Source organism: Petaurus breviceps, unplaced genomic scaffold (genome assembly GCF_028583685.1).
Source record: "Petaurus breviceps papuanus isolate PSGF00001 unplaced genomic scaffold, PetGlider_PUasm1.0 220, whole genome shotgun sequence".
Taxonomy (NCBI): Eukaryota; Metazoa; Chordata; class Mammalia; order Diprotodontia; family Petauridae; genus Petaurus; species Petaurus breviceps.
Genome location: NW_027185876.1, coordinates 13,926,483 through 13,948,929, shown reverse-complemented (window position 1 = coordinate 13,948,929; position 22,447 = coordinate 13,926,483). Strand labels below are relative to the sequence as shown.

At 40.0% G+C, this 22,447-nt stretch overlaps 1 protein-coding gene across 3 annotated transcripts; it reads right to left on the bottom strand.

Annotated features, from left to right (window-relative positions):
- Nucleotides 1-1,116: 1,116 nt before the first annotated feature.
- On the bottom strand, nucleotides 1,117-16,615 carry DUSP12 (dual specificity phosphatase 12). 3 transcript variants are annotated; one of them, XM_069094641.1, is made up of 6 exons: nucleotides 15,829-16,615; nucleotides 10,710-10,823; nucleotides 10,489-10,607; nucleotides 10,250-10,346; nucleotides 8,560-8,743; nucleotides 1,117-1,817 (listed from the first exon to the last, which is right to left on the bottom strand). In XM_069094641.1, the coding sequence occupies exons 1-6, from the start codon at nucleotides 16,092-16,094 to the stop codon at nucleotides 1,656-1,658; spliced, it is 942 nt and encodes a 313-aa protein (XP_068950742.1). In that variant the 5' UTR covers nucleotides 16,095-16,615; the 3' UTR covers nucleotides 1,117-1,655. The 3 variants fall into 3 exon arrangements, with proteins under 3 accessions (XP_068950742.1, XP_068950739.1, XP_068950740.1); XM_069094638.1 differs by lacking the exon at nucleotides 15,829-16,615 and adding an exon at nucleotides 11,111-11,814; XM_069094639.1 differs by lacking the exons at nucleotides 10,710-10,823; nucleotides 15,829-16,615 and adding an exon at nucleotides 11,111-11,814.
- Nucleotides 16,616-22,447: the final 5,832 nt, after the last annotated feature.

The following is a 22,447-nucleotide window of genomic DNA, read 5'->3' as shown; positions in this document are numbered from 1 at the left end:
CAAGCTCATGTTCATTGCTTCCATGACATTATTTATCCATCTCATCCTCTGCCATCCTTTTCCTCTTGCCTTCAATCTTTACCTACATCAAAGTCTTTTCCTACCTTCTCATCATATGGTCAAAGTAGTTAAGCTTCAGCTTCAGTATTTGACCTTCAGGTGAAGAGTCTGAATTAATTTCTTTAAACATTGACTTATTTGACCTCCTTGCTGCCCAAGGGCCTCTTAAAAGTCTTCTCCAGAACCACAATTCAAATACATTAATTCTGTAGCAATCAGCTTTCCTTGTAGTCTAACTCTCACAGCCATACAATCCTACTGGAAAAACCATAGCTTTGACTATACAGACTTTTATCATCATTTATCTTTGTTTTAGTATGCCGTCCAGATTTGCCATAGCTTTCTTTCCAAGGAAGAAGCATCTTTTAATTTGATGGTGTCTGTAGTGGCCTTTGAGCCCAAGAATATAAAATCTGACACTACTTCCATTTCTTCTCCCTCTTTCTTCCTTTGCCAGGCAGTGATGGGACAAGTTGCCAAGATCTTAGTTGTTGTTGTTTTTTTATATTAAGATTCAAGCCAACTTTTCACTCTCCTCTTTCACCCTCATCAAGAGGCTTCTTAATTTTCCTTCACTCTCTGCCATCAGAGTAGAATCATTTGCGTATCTGAGATTAAGTGTCTGAGGCCACATCTGAATTCAGATCTTCCTGACTTCAAGGCCAGGGCTCTATCCACTGCACTATTGACCTGCCCCTAAATAAGGTACTGATTTAAACTTATAAAATTAAGAGCTATTCTCCAAAAAGTAAATGCTAAAAGAATATGAACATAAAGGAAGTTATTCCCTATGTCCAAGAAAAGAATTAGATAGCTATACTTGTTTAGAGTTCTTTTAAAATTTCAAGAAGGAATTAAATTTAAAACTTTGCTTTTCACAAGAGTAATTTTGTTATGCCTCAGTAAATCAATGAGTACTTATAAACACATAGCAGTTTTCAAATTTAGTAGGTGAATTTTGTCATTTCAGTCATCAGAACACAAGTCAAGTGAAGCTACAGTACTAACATTTCACAAATGAAGCCTAGTTTAAAAAACCACACACAAACATTGAAGTATTTGGACAGTATAGGAGTTTTAATACCAAACTATATACATATTTATACATGTTCATAAAGCACACACACGTACTTTATGTGGTCAAAAATACCTTATTTCCCATTTAATTTATTCCACTTAGATACATTTGGCACATTTTGCATCCATGATCAAGAAAGAGAATATGATGAGACCAATCACAAGAAGGGATGTATTTTCTTGTGCCAATTCCAATGAAAATATAATCAAAAACTGTGGTTGCCTATAAATTAAAAAATGTATGAATAGTAATGAACAAAGGCATCAGATATAAAGAAGTTTCTTTTCAAGTCAGTCATCAAAATCAGTTTTTTTTTAAAGTTCATGTTTTTCCAACCTGACTAATGTTTAATGTGAAGGTATTTGTAGATGCTATATTTGATTGCATGCCACCATGGGTAACATGGGCGGGGGGAGAGGGGGAGAAAATTTGAAACTCGAGGGATTGTGGAACTGAATGTTGTAAACTAAAAGTAAATAAATAAAAAATTAAAAAAAAAGAAAAAACAAACAAAAGTTTATGTTTTTCTTGCTTGTGATCCAAGAAGGGGCAGCATTTTCATTTCATCCACCCTATTCTTATGTATTTGAAAAGCAGGCGTCATCCACCGGCCACAGGAACACTGCTCACCATACCAGTTGAAGGAACCTAATTTAGCATTGCACTTCGGGCAAAGGAGCTAAAAATAAAACATAGAAGGGTTACCTTTATAGACCAAACCTATAGACAAAGATGAATTAGCATTTAAAGCTACAGGCAATAACCTAATACTCAGTAACAAAAGTCACAGTGAAAGCAAACACAGGGAAACAAACAATGGAAAGTAAACCAGAATTCAGGTGGACTGCCAATGACATTGTGAAAAATCATTTATCTTTGCCTCAGTTACTCCATCTACAAATCAACCTAACTCTGTAAGATATCCGTGAAGCACTTTGAGATCAAAGACTACCAAAAAAAGTAATACTACTTGGCATTGAAATAACACTTTAAGAGAAGTACTATTTAAAGAATATAAATAAATATTGTTGTAAGCATTTTTAAAATTACCTATAGGCTTCTCTCTGATAGAAAACAGGTATGATTCCTATTCTTCAAATTTGTTCTAACTTTTCTTTTATCTAGAATCTCAAAAAAAAATCATTCTTTTTTAAAAAAAATTAAATAATAGCATGACTTCAGAGTAAGAGTAAATTTAGTTAGAGAAATATAGTTGCTAAAGAAAACATTACATTCAGAAAAAAAAAACCTAAAAAATATTTCACAGCAAACATGATATGGCCAAGTCAATAGCCAAAAAAAGATGTTGAGTGCCAAAAAATTAAGAAAACTTTAACTTCTAAAATCCAAGTAAAAGATTGCCTAAGTACTTAAAACTCACTCTGTCTAAGAAGCTGTCCCTCACTAATGGTACTTGTGTAGGGAACTCAAATTTTGCTGAATATGTTGGAATTTATAAGCAATGGCAAATATTATAACAGTTTATGCAACAAATGTCTAAGTTTTCCTTTGTTTCAGAGACCAGAATTTCATGGCACATAGAAAGTCAGCCCTGAAACCAGAAGACCTGGGTTTAAGTACTGCCTCTGACACTACCAGCTAGGTGACCCTGGGCAAGTCACCTTACTTCTCACAGTTCTAGGAAGCTAAGACTTTCAGTAGCAGAGAAGGTGGCAATTTGCATTGGTTCTCTAAACCAATGAAATCCCAGAACTAGTCCAGAGCCCTAGCCTTTCATCCCTTGAGGGCCAGCCTAATGGGAATTATCTTCTCTGTACTTAGCTGGCTGGGCTGGCCCTTGGAGAGCAGCCACAAAGCCCCTCCACCGGGTGGCAGACCCTGCCAGAGCTCGTATGTCACTAGCACACCCTTCCAAAACCCAGGGTCAATTGCATACCATGATGAAGGGTGCAAACACAGATGGATTACCAACCAACAATTGAGCACAAGAAGTAGGGGTAAAAGATATCATCACCAAGGTATGTACGTGACTAGAAGAGGTGGACCAGTCATCTCAAAAGCAAAGGAAAAAAGGCATCCTGCCCCTGTGCTGCTTCCCTCATCATGTTAAGACATCAAGAAGGCCCTCAGTATGCTGGGCAGACCCCCATGCAAGATTTATAGAAGGATATGGACAAGAGCTTTACAAGATGAAAAGGCATGGATGGGTTTTGAACTGCCTTCTTGGAAGGGAGTACCAAAATAGATAAGATGAGAGATTTATTGGAAAACTTAATTTAAGCATGTGTGTGTAAAAGACAATGGGGCATGTTTGTTTAAATCACGTTTCTACTCTGTGACCTGTTAATGGGATGAAATGGAATGAACAGAAAAATATTTAGGAGGTGCTTACCATGTGTCAAGTTCCTGGCTAAGTGCTGGGGATACAAACAGAAATGTAAAACTATCTGTTCTCAAAAAGCCCCCATTCTAATTAGGGGACACAACATATAAAAGTGGGTTTAGTTTTAGGGAAGGTAGAAAGGTCAGGTAGTACGTGGGGTGCCTTGGGAAGTCTCAACCAATGGCTCTCGGTTACCTCGGGCAAGACTGGGCCAACAGGGGGTAGCCAGTGCCTGGTGGGAACTGAGCAGTTGGGACTGGGGTGAAGGAAGGAAAAGGCAGATGATAACTTGAGGCACTAGAGAAGAATGACATTTTAAAATTGTTACATTAGAAAAATTAGATAATTTATATAAAGGAAATCTCTCTGAGTAGAATAAACCAAAATAAATTAAAAGAGATTACACCTCCAAATTAATTTCATTGTGGGGTAGCAACTAAAAAGATGGCCATTTGTATTACTAAAAACAGTTAACATTAAAAAACTGATATTCAATCAAAATAGTATAAGAGAAATGATTATTTCTGACTCTCTTGTATTAATAACCAATTACTGACTGAGCTTAAGATTCTCCCTTTTCTGTTTTCTCATTTAGAAATCAGCCCCTTGTAGGTTATTCAGCTAGCATCTCAAGGGCATTGCTGAGAGACGAGATTAACCAAATCCTCAAGAGACATTCTTTTCAATCTCAGGTAGGATTCTACCCAATGAGGAGACCTTACAAATAAAATCCAGTCTCAGTGAGACCTTGCCCTTTGGAAATAAGCCCCTGTCTTGGAACCTTCCCATAGAATTTAGGGTGACCTAGCTTATGAAGGAGAAAACCAACCACTGAGGTGTGGGTAGGGATGGATTCTTTTGCCCATATTACTGGAGGCAGCTGAGTCTCATGATCAGGTCCTCTCTGTAGGAGAAGGGAAGACTTTTTGCCTACATCCTCATTAATTTGTCTACCCCTTCACTGATGGTTAACCAATCAAAGTTGATTCCTATCCTCAGGGACATACCCTTTTCGGAAAGCTTTTTAAGTATTCAGAGGTCCCCAAGATTGTCTTTGGTTTACAAGAGAAAGCCAAATGATCATCCTGTTATTAATTATTCACTGGTCATAATTATGTCTCTCAAACTTGCATTCATCAGAATCAATTAATGGCTAGAATCAGGTAGGGATTCATAAGTTTCTAGGAAATAACACCTTAAGTAAACTAATAGTAGATTCTCATTAATTTTTTAAATCTGTTTTAATATGTTATGTCATTCATTTGATATTAGATTTGTATTTGCTCAGAGATAGTTTATCTTTGCAAACCTTAAATTGTTACCTAAATGTGAGTTATAATCTTTATTTTATAAACTATGATGATTCATAGTCCTTATATGTGTCCTCTGATCTAAGTAATACTTTCCCAAGGTTACCAGACTATTCAGTCATTGATATCAAATTTGTTGTTGTTGTTGCTTAGTCATTTTTCCCTCATATCTGACTCTTCAAGACCCATTTTGAAGTCTTCTTGGCAAAGATAACTGGAGTGGTTTGCTAGTTCATTTTGATGAGGAATGCATGACCCCACCCTTCTTCCTGAATGAATTTGGGTTACCTACTTCTTGAGTGGGGAGATGATGAGATTAGCTAAAGCCTTTCTGGAGATTCTAAGATACTAATCAATGAGATAATAAAATTCAAATAGGCTGGTCAGTAAAATGCCAAAGCTAACAGGGGTCCCTCGGCCCTGAACAAATGGGATAGATGATGTAATCAAAACTCTTAAGCTATTGCCCCTAGCCAGCAGATCCCTGATTACCTCATCTCCCTGCCCACAAGGAATGTTTCCTCTATAAGATTCCCTACCTTCTTCTATACTTTCTTCTATCTAGGGGCATCTTCCTTAAGGGGTGTCTCCCAGAAGCAGGGACCTCCCTTAAGGGGCTGCAACCTTCCTTAAGGAGGAGCCTGTTTGGTGTGTTATCTGAATAAATGCCAACCTGGGCGAATTCTTTCAGACAACACCATGAGATACACACACACACACACACACACACACACACACACACACACGCACGCACGCACGCACGCACGCACGCACGCACGCACGCACGCACACACACCTTGTACCCCAACATTTTGGTGACCTTGAACCTTGTCAATTTTTAAAGATGTGGAAACTTAGGTAAATAGGGTTAAGTGACCTGCCCAGGGTCACACAGCTGTAAATGTCTGAGGCCAGATTTGAACTCAGGAAGAAGAATATTTTTGACTTAAGGCCCAGCACTCTGCCCACTGCACCACCTAAATATCTAGCACTAAGACCTTGATACAAAGAAAGTTCTTAAGAATTCAAAGGATCTAGTTCAAAATTCTCAACCTTCAAAAAAAAGGAGTAAATAAGGGTAAAGAAGTCACATTACCCCACTGCGATATCTACTGAGCACTTATAAATATATTCATCACAACTTCAACAAATATCTCAGTGTCTACAGAACTGTGGAAGAGCTAGGAAAAAAAAATTCCCTGTATTCTCAAAGAGTTTTTAATCTAACTGGAGAGTCAAGACATCAACAATGAAATACAAAATTAAGTGAGGTATATGTGTGTGTAAACATACACATGTGTGTATATATACACACACACATGGCAGACAGTAGGTACCATCAAATTTCAAAGGGACAAGAGATTAGGAGGGATTTGTTTCGGTTTCATGTGCTGTGGTAGAATCATCTCAAAGAATTCAGAGTTAGACCACCTCTAATCCGAGCACAGGCATTTGTTCAGAGTGATGCCCCTTAGGAAGTAGACTAAGTTCCAAGAGGAACCAGCAACTTTAGAGAAAGCAAGATGGATTTTTATAGGGTGAAGATATAATTATATAACAGAAATTATGAATATTAAAAAGGAAGGAGGGGCTTAAGGGATTAGGTAATAGGGGAAGGGTCCCAGCCTTAGGGGAACTGTACATGAGCTTACTCACAATGCAGAAAGTAAAACCCTTTTGGGGGGATATGTATGTATGATAATGATATTAAAATAAGTCTCTCTAAAGGGCAGCTTTTGCTATTACTGTGAAGGTACCTACTTAGGGAAAGTCCCTTCTATTGTGTTGGGGTCCACATCCTGCTTGGGCATCCTGGTGGTGCTACTTTCTGATTGGCTGAGTATTGTGGTCCTGTCTGAGACTAGATGGATGTGATTGTGGTTGAGTGCATAGACACACCTGCTGTTTCTGTGAGAAATATGAGGAAAGAGTCTGGGGGCAGTGGCTAACTAGAGGCTGGGATCCCATCACATGGACACTCCTGCTGTTCTGTGAGAAATATGAGTTCATGGACACACCTGTCTTCTAGTGAGCAGTGAGGCCTAGATGAAGAAGTTAAAATGTTAAGTGTTGGGGGGGTGATGAGTGGAATGGCTAGGTAGGGGCAAAGGACCTGTGTTCAATGGGGCCTATAAGGAAGTTAGAATACTGGAGGTAGGGGCAGCTTTATCAGGATTCCATCAGATTGAAGTAGTTAAGGAAGAGTTTCATGGAGGTATTCATGGGCATTGGGTTTGTCATTGTTCTCTAAGTAGTAGTTGAATGTGTTGTAATTTCCATCTCCTACTAGACTGAATTCTTTCAGGATAAAGATTTTATCATCTGTTTCCTCACAAGGGCTTAATACAGAGCTGTGCACAAAAATGTGATCAGTGCCCCCGGCAACTTCTTCCTGTGATTGTATGGCCTCTGCCAGAACCTCCATTTAAGGAGGGCATCCAGGTAAGTCATAGCTTATTCCTCTCCAGGCTTCACTCCTAACTTTCTCTACTATATTCTCCTTACCTAGGTGGTAAGAGACCTCAGACCTACCCTACCTTTTCAACTTCCTTTAATGTGTTATCTCCCATTAGAAAGTACACTCCTAGAAGGCAGGGTTTGCCTTTCCAAATTATATTGGTATTCCCAGAGTTTAGCAAAGTTCCTGACACATATGAAGTGCTTAAAACATACTGGTTAACTAAAGAGATTGAGAGAAATAATTATTAACAACCAATATCTTGAAGAGATTCAGATCTCTCCCCTTCTAAATTCCTCATTTTAAAAAAGTTCAGGTTCTTAAATGACATTACAGACAATGAGATTGAACTAACTCCTCCATCTTGGTCATACCCCACCCAACCCACAAGGTTCTACTCAAGTTTGGGTGGAGACAGCTCCTTTTATCTAGATAGCCCTCCGTTTCCAGTGATCTGAGCAGAGAGATAATTTCTCTTTCCAAGGGTCACTCTCAGCCCCTCACTGACCATCTACTCTTCCAAAGGGAACATGAATTTATGAGCCCTCCCCACCATGATTGTCCTTGGGCAAAGAGAAAAGACCAAATGACCATTCTTTTATTAATAACCTGCTAGCCTTATTAATAAAATGATTAAATTACTCAGAAGCTATGTCTCAAACTTTTTTACTTGTCACAGAATAAAATTACAATATAAAATTAACCTGTCAATATTAACTTATTGGTATGGCTGAAAACTCTGGAGGAAAACTATCCCAAGTAAATTGCATCTTCAAAAGCTAGACTTTGGAAATATGTAACAAAAATTTAAATATTTAAAGGAAACATGCTTCTGGTTAATAAAGAGGAAGAATATAGAAGTGAAATAGCAATTTTGTTTGGGAAGACAGAAAATGAATTTACCACAATTATCAAATGCTGAATCAAAACGACAGAAAATGAGTTTTACTAATTTAATTATGCCAATCTAGTGTCCTTCACCAGAAAAAACAAGCACAGATTTAATATTAAATTGTCCTTAACTATCCCATGAATCATATCAAAACTTTACAAAATAAAGAGGTTGGACTTCATTATTCTGCAACAGTTGCATAACAGTTTGTTAGTAAACTATTAATGGATTTTTATGTACAATATATGCAGGAGCAACATAAGGGGATTTACTGTCGGTAAACAGGACAAAACAGGACATGCATTAAAGAAACAGACACATCCTGAGAATATTGTGAAAAACAATGATGTAAGAAAGAAAAACAAATTATAGTTGGTGTAATGAAATTGCATTAATAAAGCCGAATGTTCTACTCACCTGTCCATCCATCACACCCAACAATGCAGATTCCATCCATTGAACAGGCTCAATGAAATAAGAAGTACATGTAGCCTCATTCCCTATGTTAATTATTAAAGGTGTCATTTTCTTATGAGCAAAGGCTGCTGGTCCACTTCCTTCACTATGATCCAAAATACTAGAACTTCGAAATAAAGATCGCCTACAATTTCCAAACCAGAGAACATTAGTAACCATAAAAAAGATTTCTAAAAGTACATGAAACATGTGATTGTGTAATACTTTTTGTTTAATCAACAAATACTTCTTGAGAACCTAAGCAGAGGCACTGTACTTGATACTGTAGGGAACACAAAGAAGAATAAGAATACCTGTCCTCATGGAGCTCATAGTTAAGAGACGAAAGAAGGTACAACTGTAAAAACAGGCAGAGTACTCAAGTGTGGTGAGAAAGATACCACCAAAATGACGTGGAAAGTCAGAGGAGGAAGATTTCTTCAGGTTGCTAAAATCAGGAAAGGCAATAGATGGTAGAAGAGGCAGCATTTGAGCTGGGCCTTGTTAGAAGCATACATGGTCAGAGTTGGGGAAAGAGAGGATTGTGATCGTTATTATAATAGTTACTAGTTATTATTTATAATTGTCATAATACATATTAATACCTATTTCTAGAATCATCATCAAGGCCCAGCCTCTTCTATAATCTACTGACTTTCCTGATCTTATCAACTTAAAAAAATCTTTTCCTCCTCTGAATTTCCATGTTATTTTGTTAGAACCTTTATTATTTTACTTTTACATCCTACATAATTTTAGTTTTATATTAATAATTATCATGCTATTATGTTATTGCTAACAATAATATTATTGATGATGATGATGATACATGTTTGAAGGTTTGCAAAGTCCTTTCCATATGTTCTCTCATTGGATCCTCACAATAACCCTCCCAGGTAGGTGCTGTTATTATTCCGATTTTACAGACAGCACAGAGACAGACAGTGGTTAAGTGATTTTTCCTTGGTTACACAGCTAGGAAGTGTCTTAGGCTAGATTTTAATTCAAGCTTCCTAACTCCAAATGTAGCACTCTATGCACTGCATTTGGCTGCTGAGGTGAGAAGGGCATTCTAGGCCAGGTAAAGGAAGATGTGAGCAGAGATAGATATGGAGGAGAGAAAGCCTTGGGTACCCCTGGGGAGTGGTTCGGTCTGACTGGAACCACAGGTAAAAATGATGAATAGAACACTGCAGTGACAGAGAATCACAGGGAGGTAGGACCTTGAATATCAGACAAAGAAGTATGGGCTTGGGTGGCTAGGTGGCTCAGTGAATAGAGCACTGGCCCTGGAGTCAGGAGAACCTGAGTTCAAATTTGGTCTCAGACACTTAACACACTTACTAGCCTTGTAACTTTGGGCAAGTCACTTAACCCCAACTGCCCTCCAAAAAAACAAACAAACAAAAAGAAGTATGGGCTTTCCTGGAGGCAGAGCAGCTCCTACAATCTGAAACTACTTTGGTGTCTCCATGACTCACATTCCTCTGTGAGCCTAATTTAAATCTGAGATCTGAATTACAAATTATCTTTTATTCAGGAGCACAGCCATTTTTCCAAATTCAATAAACCAATAAGAAGAGATTGGAACTTCAAATATGTTTCTTTATCTAATCAATATAAAACCTTTACAACTCGCAAAACACTTTACCTGCACTTCCTGCATTTGTAGAGGATCTCATTTTTCAATTCTTGGGAAATAAGAGTTGGATCAATAGCAAAGACTTCCTGTGGCAAATTCTGTAATTCTGCAAGGAACAATTACAACACACCCAATCATGAATATACAAACTTTTTGCATTTTAAGGTAATACTTTGCTAATGTGAGGAAAAGAAATGACAGCCTTAGATATTAAGAATTCTCCTCTTAGGCTGAGAATCCAGACTCACCAGGATATTTCTCAGTAACTTTTTGTAAACGATACTGCTTATAAATGGCACTAGACGTGTCCACTTCACAGCCCATTGCCTGGTAAAGCTTCAGCTGCCACTCAAAGCCCTCGTTCATTCTGTAATGACAAACAAAAAACAGAGTTCAACTTTTGTTCAAGGAGGAAACACATCCTTTCACACAGGAACAGCAAATAAAAGGCCAAAAACAATGAACACACTTAGCCTCTGGCTTGATGGTCTGGAGGCTGCCATAGGCATCTTCAAAAGGGAGTTGCTCAGTCTTCATTAGGTAAGCAGTTACAACAGCAACACTTCGACTGATGCCTGCATGGCTAAAAAGAGTCTTCCAATAATTAAATGGTCAACAACAGAGGCAAGTAACATTTCTTTTGTTAACTACTGGTAAAATTCTGTTTCATTTTTATCTGGCTCTGCTATTCAAGCAAATGTTTTTTGCCTTTAATATCCAACTAACACACACACATGGAGTTTGAAAGCCCATGCCTCTGTGTTTATGGGACATGATTTTAAGGGACGTGCATGCCCAGCATTACCAAAGTAACTCCAACTACATGCAACAACAAAAGAAAACGACCAGTGTTAAGGGCTGTTAACTGACCTTGTCTTTTTGAGTTGCCATATTTTCCAGTAACACCGAACCCAGAGCATGCAGGAGCCCCTGAATGCGTCAAACATGAAGCTCCCCTGAGCTGACATAATTTGTTGTGGCACCCAAGCTGGACAGCGCAAGATTAGGAAAATGCCTGTGCAGCCGTGGTCCTGCACACGTAAGCAGACCCTCTTGTCTGCATAGTCTAGCAGTTCCCAAGGGAAAGAAAAGGTGGCTTTTGTCACTGCCTGGCTCCTCTCCTCCAGGAAGGGTTTTGTGCTCTTCCGGCTCTGGCTGCACCTTTCCCCTCCCACGCTACGCCCCTTCAGGTGGAAATCAGTGTTTCCTCCTGTTCCTTTTGGGGTCCTGTAATAAATATGCAAATTTCTGTAAGGGCTGGGAACTCTGGGTTCACCAAGCATGCTCCTTTCTCTTGTAGCAAACCTCACTTTCACCTAAGGCTCAGGACACTGTGATTGCCTGTTGACAGCAGCCTTGCATAAATCAGTCTCACCGTAAGGTACAAATTTCCATCCTGTCCTCTCAATAATCTGAGATGTTGGAATGTGTAAATTCTATATACTCCATAGGGTTTTTGTGTGAACTGAATGAGATACTGTATGTAAGGCATTCTACAAATATAGGCTGTTATGATGTCAAATGTGCAGGTACAATTTCTAGTGAAACCAAATCTGATTCTTCTTTCAGGCAGTGTGTTACAGCAGAAAGACCACAGGCTCTGATGTCAGAGGGTCTGAGTTCAAATACTACCTTGGCAATCTGGAGGAACAGTGACTATCTTGGGCAAGTTACGTGAACCTTTCTGGGCCTCAGTTTTCTCATCTGTAAAAAGAGAGTTGGAGATGGCCCATGAGGTACCCTGAGGCTCTAGATCTGTAATTCTACGAAGCAGAACTAATTTGGAATATGGCCCAACATCTGTGTCTACTTGTGGAAGACAACAGGGTATAATGGAAAATAGAATACACTTGCAAGTCCTTCTCTCCCTTTGCCTTGGTTTAATCATCTGTCAAATGAGAGGAGGTGGGAATTACAACACATGCACAACCTACTTCACAGGGTAACCGAGGAAAGTGCTTTCTAAGGTGTCATATACCATATAAATTTAAGGGGTTGTTATACACTCATTGTGTATATAAAAATAACAAGAATGAATGAGAAAGCATTTTTACAGATTTGCCATGTGCCAAGGACAGTGCTAAGAACTGATCATATCGTCTTAGAAATGGAAAAAGGACTATCTTTTCTATTTAAATGACAATGGTGCCTATCACAGCTATGCAGGTGATTATTAAAATCTATGTGATGAAGTCACTTTAAAGTTTAAACTTAAAGCAAGATTCAATCATAACAGCTAATAATAGCTACCATAGTACTGAAAGGTTTACAAAATGCTTTAAATGTTATCTCATTTGATTCTCACGACAACTCTGTGAGGTAGGTATTATTTTATAGATGTGGAAACTGAGGCTGAGAGAAAGTAAATGGTTTACTCAGGCCACAAACTGTCAGGACTCTTGTCTTCCTGACTCCAACTTAGGACCTTATTTGCTGTGATCTCTCACTGTACCTAGAATGTTGTGGGCATGATGCTAGGGACATAGCACAGGTCCTGGCACACAGCAGGCCCTTAACTACTGACTGACTAGTCTCCAAAATAACAAACACAAAGATGAAACAGTCCCTGCCCTTGAGGTGCTTATTATATTCATAGAAGATAATATGTACACAAGCAAATATATATCCTCAATTCCATCCACCCTTACACACGCAAAATAATATGAGATAACTGGAGGTGGGAGGCACTAACAAGGGAAGAAGGATTAGGAAAGTCCTGTGGTGCTAAACTGAGCTTGGAAGGAGACTACAAATTCTAGCAGGCAGAGTTGAGGAGGTAGGGCGTAAAGTGCCTGAGAGACAGGCAGGCCAAAGGCTAGGACAAGGGTGGGGAACTACAGCCTGGAGGCCACATGTGGCCTGGAGGCAGCCCACTGCTGGGCTAGGACAAGGGAGATGGGGATGTCATGAGTGAGGGGCAGTCTGGCTGAAAGGGAATAACACATAAGGCTAAGAAAGCAGGTGGGTCCCAGGTAGTAAAAGACTTAAAATTCCAAATGGAAGAGTTTGTGTCTTACACTAGAGGCAATAAGGAATCACTGAAGTTTACTGATTAGGGGAGCATCACTGTCTGACGTGAGCTCTGAACTGAAATGGGATGAGAAGAGAGGCTGGGGGGCCAACTAAGAAGCAATTGCAGGAAACCAAGTAAAAGCAGACAAGGGCCAGGTGGCAGTTCAGGAAGGAAGAGGAGGCCACAGAAGGGGAAATGTGGAGGCAGTGACCAGGACTCAGAGAAGGGCTGGGCCAACGTGAAGGGAAGGGAGGAGCTGAGAGCAGCACGGGATTCACAGCCAGTGACTGGCAGGAGAGCGCCGCTCTTTAGAGAAATCAAAAATTGGGAAAAGTGGCATATTTAGAAGAAAGATAACAAGTTCTATTCTGGTCATATTGAGATTTCTGTGACTGCTAGATATATAGTTAGGAATAAGCTGTTGGTCACATGGGACTCAAGCTCAAGAAACAGGGCAGGGCTGGATGTGCAGGTCTGGGAGTTACCTATGTAGAAATTATAATTAAGCCCAGAGAATCTGGTGACATAACCAAAACACAGTGTAGGAGGAAGAAAAAGAGAGCCAAGGAAAGAGACTACAGGGGCATTCATAGTTATGGGGCAGGTTATAGATGATGACCCTGCTAAGGAAACTGAGATGGAGCGGTCAGATAGGAGGAGAACCAAGGGGGAGCAGTGTGGAGGAAGCTGGATGGCAGAGTATCAAGTGATATGTGGATCTAAAGATTTCTCCTAGAGTTGGAAAGTACCTTAGATAACATGCAGTTCAACCCCCCTATTTTTACAAAGGCAGAAAATGACACCCAAAAATTTAAGGGACTTAATCCAGGTTAGATTGGCAGCAGCAACAGTAGACTTCAAGTTGGTCTCCTTGCTCTAAAAATATTTCTAAAGCATAGTCTTGATCCTTATTCAATAAACTCCAGGGGCTCCTAAGTACTTCTTGAATCAAATATAAAACCCTCTGTTTGGCTAGTGAAGCCCTTCATGATTCGGTCCCTTCCTACATTTCCAGTCTTTTGACACTTTACTTCCTACATAGTCTACAATCTAACAACACTTCCTTTCTGCTGTTCCTTATATATGGCATTCCATCTCCCAGGCCAGGACATTTTCACTGGCTGTCCACAATTGCCTGGAATGCTTTCCCTCCTCACCTCCATATCCTGGCTTCCTTCAAGACTCAACTCAAACCCTACTTTCTGCTAGAGGCCTTTCCTGTTCTCCCAGCTGTTGGTGCTTTCCTTCTGAGATTACCTTCCACCTACTGTGTATGTCTCTCCTATATACTTGGTGGTTTGCATGTTTTCTCCTCCATTAGACTGCAAGATCTTTGAGATCAAAGACTGTCTTTTTCTCTCTCTTTTTTTTTATTCCTAGAGCTTAGCCATGATAAGCAATTAACAAATGCTTTCTGATTGATGAATATCAGATAGAGATTCAAATCCAGTTCCTTCTAAGTCACAATGAATTTTACCACTTCTTGGACCTTAGAACGTTTAATTTCCAAAATCTATTTAACATATCTATTCTTTATTCTGCTAAATCACAGAATTATAGAACAAACAACTGAGTTGAAGGAGACCCTAAGCCCTTTTTTACAAATGAGGTATCTGAGGCTTATGGTGTTTAATGCCTTCTACCTTTCACATACAAACTCCCTGAATATAATCTATTGCCAACCACACACAATTAGTACTAGGGAAGACTTGTATTTGCTCTGCTAAGAAGGCAGCTAGAAAGCATATTGTTGGCGCCTCTGCTTACCTAAAGTCAAAAGCCCTCCTGGACGTGCTGATTATTATTAAGTTCCAGTTGTTACTTATTACTGGATGCCCCAATCTGAGGAACTTCCAAATCACTACACCCTTACAAAATAGTTAAGAGAAAGAAAAGGCTTATACACGTTCTGAGTTCCACGATTTGCTTCCACGCTCGCGGGGGTGGGGGAGAGGTGTACCACTTGTCACTGATAGATACTTTGTTACAAATATGTGCTTTAAGAGGTGGCTGTTTCCAGACTACTCTACAAAAGTCTATTCTTCCCGCAGAGTTGCTGAATTGCATTATTAAAGTGTGTGCGTTTGTGATAATAAAGAATAGAACTTGGCCAGGGTACTGTGATTGGTCAGTGTCCTTCGACTTGATGTTGCTGTTTTCAGTTGTGTCCGACTCTCCTTGACCCCATTTGGGGTTTTCTTGGCAGAGATACTGGAGTGGTTTGCCATTTCCTTATCCAGCTCATTTTACAGACGAGGAAACTGAGGCAAACAGGGTGAAGTGACTTGCCCAGGGTCTTCCCAACTCCAGGTTCGGCACTACACCCACTGCGCCACCTAGAGGCCCATCTAGCCTGCATGCTGGGCTTAATTGCAAGTTCAGGGAGAGGAGAGGGGCGGGCGGGGCGTAACAATAGTTCCGCACATATTCACTTCTATTTAAAACAATTCAGCTCTCCTATTCCCGGATCTTCCCTAGCCCTCCCTCCACCCGCACAACAGCCTCTTTTCCCAAGAGCCCTCGCGCCAGGGGGCGTGGCGACCCCACGCCACGGCCACCGCCCCCGCACGCTCACCAATGCACGAGCACGGCGGCGCCATCAGCGCGCGCCCGGCCAATGAAGCCGACGCAGCGATCCAACTGACTGAGCAGGTCCGTTTCGGGCTCGTCTCGCGCCGAGATGAAGAGGGTCTGTAGACCCTCGACGTCGCCGCTCGGCTCCTCCGTGTCCACCGTCAGCACGGCACTGACGCCTGCCTCTCTCAGCCGGCTCCGCTCGCTGGCAGCTACTCCGCCTAGGTAGAGGCCCGGCCGCACCTCCAGAAGCTCGGGCGCCGCCATGGCTCGAGACGCCGCAGTCGCTCAGGGTTTCCAAGATGGCGGCGCCCAGTGGTCTAATCGGACTACTGCCTTACCATGGAGGCGCGCCACGGGAAGTGTGGCTAGAGTGGCGCTTCCGACCGGAAGGAGGGGCGCGCTGGAGGTTGGAAGGATTCAGCTAATGGCTCAGTTTGGAGAGCGGTTCACACCGATCCCAAACGTATTAATAATTGTTCAGAGCGCGGGGAATGCTCAGTCAAGGCCGTTGGATTCAGCACCAGGCCCTCCGCGACCTGCCCATGCCCAGTCCTACAAGATGCATTTTTTTTTTTTTACTGCCCCGGAGTTGAGTCCCTTATGTATTCACCGCCGTCACTTTAACCCCCTTCCCCATTTATTCCTGACACTCTCATATCTTCATACTTTCACTCTTGGGAATGTGATTGCTCATAAGGTGGATTCTTGCTGTTTAGAGTTTTAGGTCTTGGCAGCCTTCGCTCACTCCTCCCATCCCCAGGAGACTCTTCCTCTGTCTTTATGTATTCCTCGAGAAGGGCTTAGCGGCAGCCTGGCTTCTGACGTCATTCAAGGGAAACCGGAGCCCTCCGAAGTCCTCAGAGAATGATGACCTTGAATGACTCAGTCTCTAGGCTTTACTGACTTTCCTCCCTTCTGGTTCTCCTGCCCGTCTGCTTCTTGGGCTCCTCCGCATCGCTGAAGGCTCTGCTCTGAGCCCGCTTTTCCTTTCACACCGCCTTCCTCGGTGACCTCATGCGTTCCCATGAGGTCCAAAATGTCCAGATGATTCCCGCATTTATATCCGAGCTCGGCCTTTGTCCTGAGCTCCTGTCCTGCAGCAGGAGCTGCCTTTTGGGCATTTTGAAGTGCGTGTCCCCAGGCATCACAAAGTTACACGACCAAAACAGAATTCATTGTGTTTTCTTCCCAACTTTTCCATCTGCTATCACACTTTACAGTTTTCCTATTGATGTCCAGGGTGCCGTCATCCTTCTAATCCCAAATATCATCCTTGACTTACATTTACCCCCCACATCGATGTGTTGTCGTGCCTTTTTTTCCCCTTCACAACAGAAATACTCATAATTTTAAAAATACGTGTAAATATATGTTATGGGCACACACACATAGGCATACGTGTGTGTTGTCGACTTCTAGAAAAGGTTTGGTTAAAGGAGACAAATAGTAATATGAAATGATAACATTTATTCGTTATTCCCTTAGGGCTAGCAGCACTACTTGCACAAGGAATTAGGAGATCTACATCCTAACTAACCAACAGATGAATCAGAAGAGTTTTTGTACATTTTAGAACGACCCCCATTCAGGATGACCATGTCACAAAACTTTATGACTTCCATTTGTTACAGAAAGAAGTTCCTTGGTTGTAAATGAAAATTGACAAATGGAGCAGGGTCTATTTCTATTTTATGGTCTCAGGATGTCTGTTTTTTTTCCCAAGATAAGGGGGATCTCACCTCTGGGCTTTGAAGTTGCTGACACAGGAAAAGGCATTTTTAAGTCAACCAAAGCAGTTTGATTAATTCAGACTTTGGACAAAATATTTAATGATTATCAGTATGTACACTAATACAACCAGGGGACGATGATTTCTCATATATCCTGGCATCCTTGCACAGCCCCTTAACACGTCTAGACTGGACTATTATAGTAGCCTTCTAATTGGCCCCTTTGCCTCAACTCTTCTTATCCATTCTCCACTCATCTCCCAAAGTGAGTTCCCTAAAGGTCAGGTTTAATTGTCTTCTCCCTAATGAATATATTCCAGTAGCTTATATACAGGATCAAATATAAAACCTGGCATTTAAAGCACTTTCTTCTGTAGACCCCTTCTTCCGCTTACATTTGACTCCCTGCTATGATCCAGCTACACTGACCTACTTGCGATTCCTTCCCTGACATTCTATCTCCTAACTCTCTTTTGGTTGTCCTTAATGCTTGGAATGCTGTCCTTCATTGTTTTGGACTCCTGACTTCCCTGACTCCCTTCAAGACGCTGCTCAAGTACTACAGTCAGTAGGAACATTTTCCTGATCTCCTTCCCTCCTACACTCCAATCTAGTACCTTAACTCTTAGATTGCCTTCTGTCTTTTCTGCGTGTGTCTTGTATGTGCATAGTCCTTTACATGTTGTCTATCCCATTAGAATGCAAACCCTTTGAGACCAGAGGCAATATTTTTACTCATCTTTGTAACCTCATTATTTAGCACAGTATCTGATATATAGTAAGTATATTAAATGTTTAACGTGTGACTACCTTTTTTTTTCTAAATTCTTTGAAAAATATACTTTGTCAAAATCTAGAATATATATTAGACATTGTTTGACTAACTGATAACATGAAATCTTAGGTACCATGGAATCCTATTCCCAGGGTCTGGTCATTTCTACTTAAGCAAACTGTAGAAATTAGAATCAGGGAGAGACTCAGGGAGGGATATAGTGAGAAATAAGGCAATATAAACACTGAATCTATCTATTTATCTTTATCTAGAAATATATGTTTAAAAATTTTAACCATTATACACCTTTGGATTTGAGGTGTGGAAATTTTTTTATCTTAGCAAACTATAATCCAATTAGTGCTTTATTATCTCAGGGTAGCTATCATAAGATAGGGAACCTAAGTACTGTAGGAGACTTTACCCAGCATTCCCTGAGTTTATGGGGGGGGGTCTACCTTTGATCTTAAACTAGTACAGGTTTGTTGGAAGGAGCTGTTATAAAGGAGCCATCATAGTTTCTGAGGTCATGCTCTTATGGGCAGGACAATGGGCCTTGGGCAGCCCTTAATTTTTTTTTAATATACTTATTTTTTTTAATGTATTAATTCACTTATTTTTAATTTTCAACATTCACTTCCATTACTTTTAAATTTTCTCCCCCTTCTTCCCCAAGAGGGCATGCAATATGCTATGGCTCTACAAATACATTCCTATTAAACACATTTTCACATTAGTCATATTTGGGCAGCCATTAATGGAGATGTTCCTGAGTGTACCATCAATGGATCTGAAACTGAAATTGCTGATGGAGTCTGATCAAGGAGAAAAAGAAAATGTCTCTCTCCTCTCCTTTTCTCTCCAGGGCAAAGCCTGAACTTCCTGTTTGCTAGTCATTCCTTTTCATTACCTACTACCATTGTCCCTTCTAGACTGAAACCCAACTGGGATTTGAAAGTGTATTTCTTTTTTATTTTAATCATTTCTTTTTCATTAAATATTTCATTTTTTCCAATTACATGTAAAGATAAATTTTAATATTTAAAAAAAATTTGTAGTTACTTTTCCCATTTAAGGGTATGCACAGTTTTAGAGCCCTTAGGGCATAGTTCTGAAGGGCAATTTGGAACTATGCCCAAAGGGCAATCAAACTGTGCATACCTTTGATCCAGCAATCCTAATACTAGGTCTGTATTCCAAAGAAATAAAAAAGGGAAAAGGATCTACATGTACAAAATATTTATAGCAGCTCTTTCTGTGGTGACAAAGAATTGGTAATTGAGAGGATGCCCATCAACCAGGAAAGGGCTGAACAATTTGTGGTATATGAATGTAATGGAATACTATTGTTCCATAAGAAAGGATAAGCAGGCAGATTTCAGAAAAACCCAGAAGGACTTAAATGAACTGATGCTGAATGAAGTGAGCAGAATCAGGAGAATATTGTGCATAGTAATAGCAATACTGCAATGACCAACTTTGATAGACTTAGCTCTTCTCAGCAATGCAATGAACTAAGACAATTCTAAAAGACTCAATGAAATATGCTATCCATATCCAGAGGAAACTATGGAGTCTGAACGCAGATCAAAACACTCTGTTTTCTCTTTTTCTTTTTTCTCTTCTTTCTATTTCATTCTGATTCTTCTTTCATCACATGACTAATGTGGAAATATGTTTAATATAATTGTACATGTATAGCCTATATCAGATTGCATGTCATCTGGAAGAGGGGGGAAATTTTAGAATTCAATCTTATAAAAGTGAATGTTGAAAACTAAAATAATTTTTAAAAAAAGGTTTTTGGGGGGGAAATCAAATTGCTCTCCAGAAAGGTTAGAACAACTCACAACTCTACCAACAATGCATTAATGTCTCAATTTTCCTACACTCCCCATTAACATTTATTTTTTTTCTATCTTATTAGCCAGTGTGGTTTGTGTGAAGTAGTACTTAGAGTTGTTTTAATTTTGTTTCTCTAATCAGTAGTGATTTAGAGCATTTTTTCCTATGACTATAGATAGCTTTGATTTCATCTGAAAACTGCTTGTTCATATCTTTGACCATTTATCAATTGGAGAAGGACTTGTTTTCTTATAAATTTGAATCAGTTCTCTATGTATTTGAGAAATGAGGTCTTTATCAGAGTTGTTTTCTATAAAAATTATTTCCTAGCTTTCTGCTTTCCTTCTAATCTTGGTGGCATTAGTTTTATTTGTGCAAAACTTTTAAAATTTAATATAATCAAAATTTCCCATTTTATATTTCATAATGCTCTCTGTATCTTGTTTGGTCATAAATTTGGAAGCTTATTTATGTAACATGGCTGTATATTTGTTATCCTCATTGGTAATATGTGCCCCCACGGATCTGTTTAGATGTGGTTCACAAGGGACACAATAGAGTCTCCTCCACCTATTCTTCTCCAAGGGAGATTTTGATTGCTGCTAGAAGCGGGGCAAGAGATTGGGTCCATGAAGCTGGCCACTTTGTTCTCAGACAGGGGCTACCAACATAGAATCTACCCACTCTATGCTAGATATGTTTGCTTTCTTTTTTTGTAAAAAGACAAAATCCAGAAGTGTAATGTGGGAGAAAGTAACCGCGTCTTCAGACCAAGAGATTTTATGTGGCAGAAACTCAGAGTGCTTCGAAAGTTAATCTCTGGGGACATCTGGCTGGAGAGTTTGGCAGTGTACACAGGCATTTTCCCTAGTGATGCTACCATAAGTAACATAGTCATGCTCTTGGTACGTGAACTTGATCATGACCTTCTAATAATTACAAAGAGTTTGAAGCATATTCTTTCCCAAGGAGACAAATGGGAAAAATCAAGCCAGGCAGGAGATCTGTAGGAGTCTCCTGAGGTAAAGGCGGATACTGAGGTAGTTACGGAAGGGCCCGTACAAAAAGAGATGTGTCCCATCTGAAAATTTTCCATTTTTAAATAGTTCCCTGGGAGGATTTTTTAATAACTGTGAGTGGTCAGAACCAGTCATTTTACATTTGATAAATGTCTAAACAGCTGAACCACTGTATTATACACAAAATTTTTGGCTTTGTAGTCATTTATTGTTCCATGGGATTAAGGATACAAGTCAGATTTGGTTTATTGTTCACCATTCTTGCTTTATACTCATTGAAGTATAAAGATATTTAATAGCAGGTCAAATGTATATTAATGTATATCCACAGTAAATTTGAAAATAAATTTCTATCTGTGGAACAGTCACTCAGCCATATTTAAGATGGCCTTTCCAGCAAGGTTTTGTGGCCATTTTTCATAGTAGTAGGCCAATAATTAGTGCCAGCCTCGAATATTTGAGCTTCTAGCCCCAAAGTGTTATACGTCATTTGATCTAGATGGTTATGATAGCAGAACCAACATCTTTGGGAAAAACTGCAGGCCACAGTGTAATGGTCACACTTAACCGAACTAGTTGACTGACTGAAAAGTGTTTCTCATCTTTGCTACTGAAAAAAAATGTTTCTAGAAGACCTTTTACTTAAAATTTTCTACATGACAATTTTTTTTATGTATCTGCCCCCCCACTACCTCTCTACATTGAGTAAAGCAAACAAACCAAGCAAACAAAAGCAAATCCCTCAGTGTCTACATAGTTCAGCAAAACAAATTCCCACATTTAGCTGTCTAAAAATGTATCTTTCTGTGTTTTAAGTTAATCACTTTTCTGTCCAGTGAGTGAACTGTTTAATCTTTATTCTTTTGGACCCATGGTTTATCATTGCATTGATCAGAGTCCTAAAGTTCTGCAAAGCTGCTTTTCTCCCCAAAATTCCTCTCCTGATGCTGTAAACCTTGAGCCTTAAGCCTCAGGGAAGACCCTAGCTTAGCTGTACTTGAGTGCTATGGAGCTTAAACAGGGAGTACTGAGACTATCCCAAAGGTTGAAGAGGCAATACCTGTGCTCCACCCTCCACACTTGACTCCACCTGCCCCAGTTTGTTTATCCCAGGGTCTCTGAAGGATTCTAGGGGTCCCTCTGTAGATTCCTTGTTTGGATGGGAAATCTGAAGGCAATTCTTTATATGACCTAGTAGAGTAGGGCATCTCCGTGCCATGATGCAGTGTTTGTAGGGGATCTGGGATC